This window comes from Sinocyclocheilus grahami, unplaced genomic scaffold, assembly GCF_001515645.1.
Source record: "Sinocyclocheilus grahami isolate Dianchi unplaced genomic scaffold, SAMN03320097.WGS_v1.1 scaffold2020.1, whole genome shotgun sequence".
In the NCBI taxonomy this organism is placed as follows: domain Eukaryota; kingdom Metazoa; phylum Chordata; class Actinopteri; order Cypriniformes; family Cyprinidae; genus Sinocyclocheilus; species Sinocyclocheilus grahami.
This window is the reverse complement of record NW_015507199.1, coordinates 43,278-47,241: the sequence shown is the minus strand read 5'-3', so window position 1 is coordinate 47,241 and position 3,964 is coordinate 43,278. Positions and strand designations below refer to the sequence as shown.

Here is a 3,964-nt window from a genome sequence, read left to right as displayed (position 1 = left end):
TGATCCGGTAACACTTTACAATAAGGTTCATTAGTTAACATTAGTTAACTACTTTAGTTAACATGAACTAAGCATGAACAATACTTCTACAGCATTTATTAATCTTAGTTAATGTTAATTTCAACAGTTACTACTGCATTATTAAAATCAAAGGTTGTGCTTGTTAACATTAGTTAATGCGCTGTGAATTAACATGAACTAACCATGAACAACTGTATTTTCATTAACTAACATTAACAAAGATTAATAAATACTGTAATAAATGTATTTTTCATTGTTTGTTCATGTTAGTTAATACATTAACTAACATTAACTAATGGAACCTTATTGTAAAGTGTTACCCATGATCCTTTGAAAATGATTTTAATATGCTGATTTAGTGGTCCATAATTATATATTAGTTTTTTTCAAAATAAATATAAAAAGTTTTTTTGTTTTGTTTTTGTAACTGCAGTGGGAAATTCTACTCCCACCTCACACACCTACACTAGGGATAAGTTTCCACTGGAACTCATTAATATAGAATGACCCTTTTCAAAGCACCTGATGATCAGTACTGTATTACACAACAGATAAAACCCTAAGGGAAATGAATGAAGGAAATCTTGAAACTTGAGTAAGGAAACATTTATTCGCATTCAAAATGCATGTTGTGCCGTCCAAGAGCTAAATGAAACTGTTCAGTTAGGACTTCTGCACGGCATCAGATGCTCCCCACAGACAAGCAGGTTTACAGGAGCATCTTCATGAAGTAAAAGTCCAAACACAGCAACATCATGCACATGAGAGCACAACCTGTCATGAAAACCTATTGGAGATCCATATAGGGGAAGGTTTGCAATGCAGAAGCTGGATTATTACTTTATTTTGACACCCAAATCATTTTAGTTGGCTACGCTGAGAAGTTTCTTGATGTCTCCTTCAATGTTGCTGGTCAGGTATCTCCTGCTGTAGCGTTTGAATGGCACTCCATCAGATCCAATGAGAAACTTCTCAAAATTCCAAGCGACGTCATTTCTGCACACAGGACTCCACACAATAAATTTGGGGTCGTTCATGAAGGGCATTGGCTCATCGCTCGGGAATGGAAGTTTCTCCTTGAGGAAGACGAAGAGAGGGTGAGTGGCTTTCCCGTTCACGTCAACCTTCTCCAAGAGCTGGAATTTAGGTTCAAAGCCATTGCCAGGACGGACATACTTCAAGGACGGAAGGATCTCTTCATTTGTACAGTTTTCCTACAAAAGCAAAGAAAAATAAATAAATAAGCAACATAATCATAAAGACATTCGAACAGGTATTCCAGTAATAATTTGCAATAACATTGATTATTATGACTTTACTGAACAATAATTAGGCAGTGAAGTATGAGAGGCTCTCCTAAATTAAGAATACAGTACAAGGGTTGAGTATAGTCATGGCTGATGGCTCATTATTATATATTTTTTATATATTATATATATATTTATAAGTAAAAATTATACAAATAAACATATTAGAGAATCTCTTTCAAATAAAATGACTAAACTACCGTAATACTAAACCATACTAAAATAAATCAAAGGAAAATCATTTTGAAAGAGTGTTGCTTAATATGCACATCTTTTTTTATATGTGGTTACTTAATTTAAATTGATTTGACTTTGATTTGGTACATTTTATAAACACAAAAGCAAATTTTATATAATTTTATTTTTTTAATGAGTGTTGCTTTGGTTGTCGAGTCTCTTATGTATACTGTATTACCAACATATTAATAAGAAATCCTTTACTTAGTTATTTAGTAAATTTGGTACATTTCATATACATAAAAGCAAAATTGAAACGACTGAGTTTTGCTTTGGTTACTGACGTTTACATATACTATTTAAACAATATTTGAATAAGAAATCTAAATCTATCATTTAATTAAATATAGCCAATCTTGTTTAATTATTTATAAAAAATAAAAGTATTATTATTAATATTATTATATCTTAAACTGTAACCACATCTGTGTACTATGGCTGTTTGTTTGTTTATTGTTCTTTAATACAATTTAAAAAAGGCTACAGTATCAACATCCAAAACCAGGACTGGTCTGTTTTATAATACTTCATAATATAATATAATAATATTTATTATATCAGTAATTAATATCCAAATATAACTATGTAATTATGTAAACTACAATTTCTTGATATTTCAATTTTAATGTAAAGTAGCTAATCATTGATCTGTTGATTATTGACTTAAAATAAGTGTTACATACGGTTTTTAATTTAGGCTGCCCTTATTTTAAACAGATGAATTATCATACATAAAAACAGAACGAGTGCGCCAAAAGCACAGGCACCTGCTCGGCAGTGAAGGGCTATTGAATCAAACATAGAGTTTACCTGATAGCCGAACTGATTGCAGGGAACTCCCAGAATCACAAGCCCTTTATCCGAGAAGCGTTCGTGGAGCTCGTTCATCTGGATGTAATCCCTGGTGGTCGTGCCTCAAAGAGAAGCGACATTCTCGATCAAGACCACCTTGCCCTGGAAAGAAGAAAACTTGAACTCCTCACCAGTAAGGGTTTTGGCTGTGATGTCGTAAAACGATTTTATTCCAGCCATGCTTACTCCCACACCGTTGTCTCGCAGGTAACTAATACAGAATAGTGATGTCCACAGAAACTAGGAAAATGACACTTGTATAAAACGGATAAATGTGGGCGGTGTGCTATGCAGCGACCAATCATGGCAAGACATTCCACACCTACTTTTAATACACGCCCATAAAAGATCAGAGAGTGTCAACAAAGTGTTACGTTTACTGCTAAATGGTTGAGAATGTTTATCTTCTTATCTGTGGGTTTGTTAACGTGCTATTTGATGCATTTCGCATTTTTACACTCAAGACAGATATAGTTAATAATAGACAAAAACATACAGCAAAGTCCCAAAACTATTCGTACTTCGATACAGAATTGAGAATTTTACCACGGTCCCTAGATTTTACGAAACACTGGCGCGGGAAGCTTCGCAACAGACTCGTCTTTTAGCCTGTTTACGAAAACATACATTTTATGCTCAAATCTAAATGTAATCAGCATTTATTAATATAACATCTAAATTACAAACGTGTAAGATCAGAATCGCGGGGAGTAGCGTTAAGGTAAACACTTCTGACCACACCTTGACTCAAATACGGTAATTTCGTCGAATGTGTAGTTTAGCTCGTGCGTCATGAAATGATTGTTTACCATCTTCAGAGATGGATTCTGGGATTGTTCGAACCAGGATTGTCATTATTGTAGGGATGGGCGATACAACTTATTTTGTTTTCGATACGATACCGATATTTTTCAAGGCAGTATCGTCGATATCGATACCGATTCGATACTTCTGAACTAAACTTTTAAATTATGAAATTTAATAAATTATTAAATTACTAAGAGTAAAATGGGTAATGATAAGCACTTAACTTTATGTTTAAAACGCATTTTAACATTCAATACGCCTTAATTGTAACTTATTCGGTTATATTTTTGTTTACACATGGTTCAAATATGTTTTTTTTATTTACACATGGTTCAAATCTATAAATACAACAGTTAAACTACGGTCACTTTAGTAAAACAATGGTTCATTTTCATAAGGGACTGCCAGTAACAGGCTGTTGCATGCATAAAGCGAGAGCAAGCGCAAATCCTGGCATCGGCAGGTCGCAGCGCCACTTCCGGTGGCATCCCCAGCTGCCACTGGCAGCTGCCAGAGTTCGAGGCAGCTGCCACGGTCTTTCTCGCTGTTTGCTCGGTAAAACTACACTGTTCTCAGTGGCGTGCGGTGATGTTTTTTTTAAATGATGATGCAAAGTTCACACAATTTTATTATTATTATTATACAGTACATTTTTATGTATCAGTTGCCAGAGTTCTTGCCAGGAGTCAAAGGCAGCTGCCACGGTCTTTCTCGCCGTTTCAGATTTTTGCCTACACTGT

At 34.5% G+C, this 3,964-nt stretch overlaps 1 protein-coding gene across 1 annotated transcript; it reads right to left on the bottom strand.

Annotated features, from left to right (window-relative positions):
• Positions 1 to 617: 617 nt before the first annotated feature.
• Positions 618 to 2,656, bottom strand: gpx1b (glutathione peroxidase 1b). The gene is made up of 2 exons (XM_071582355.1): positions 2,376 to 2,656; positions 618 to 1,235 (listed from the first exon to the last, which is right to left on the bottom strand). The coding sequence occupies exons 1-2, from the start codon at positions 2,595 to 2,597 to the stop codon at positions 885 to 887; spliced, it is 573 nt and encodes a 190-aa protein (XP_071438456.1). The 5' UTR covers positions 2,598 to 2,656; the 3' UTR covers positions 618 to 884.
• Positions 2,657 to 3,964: the final 1,308 nt, after the last annotated feature.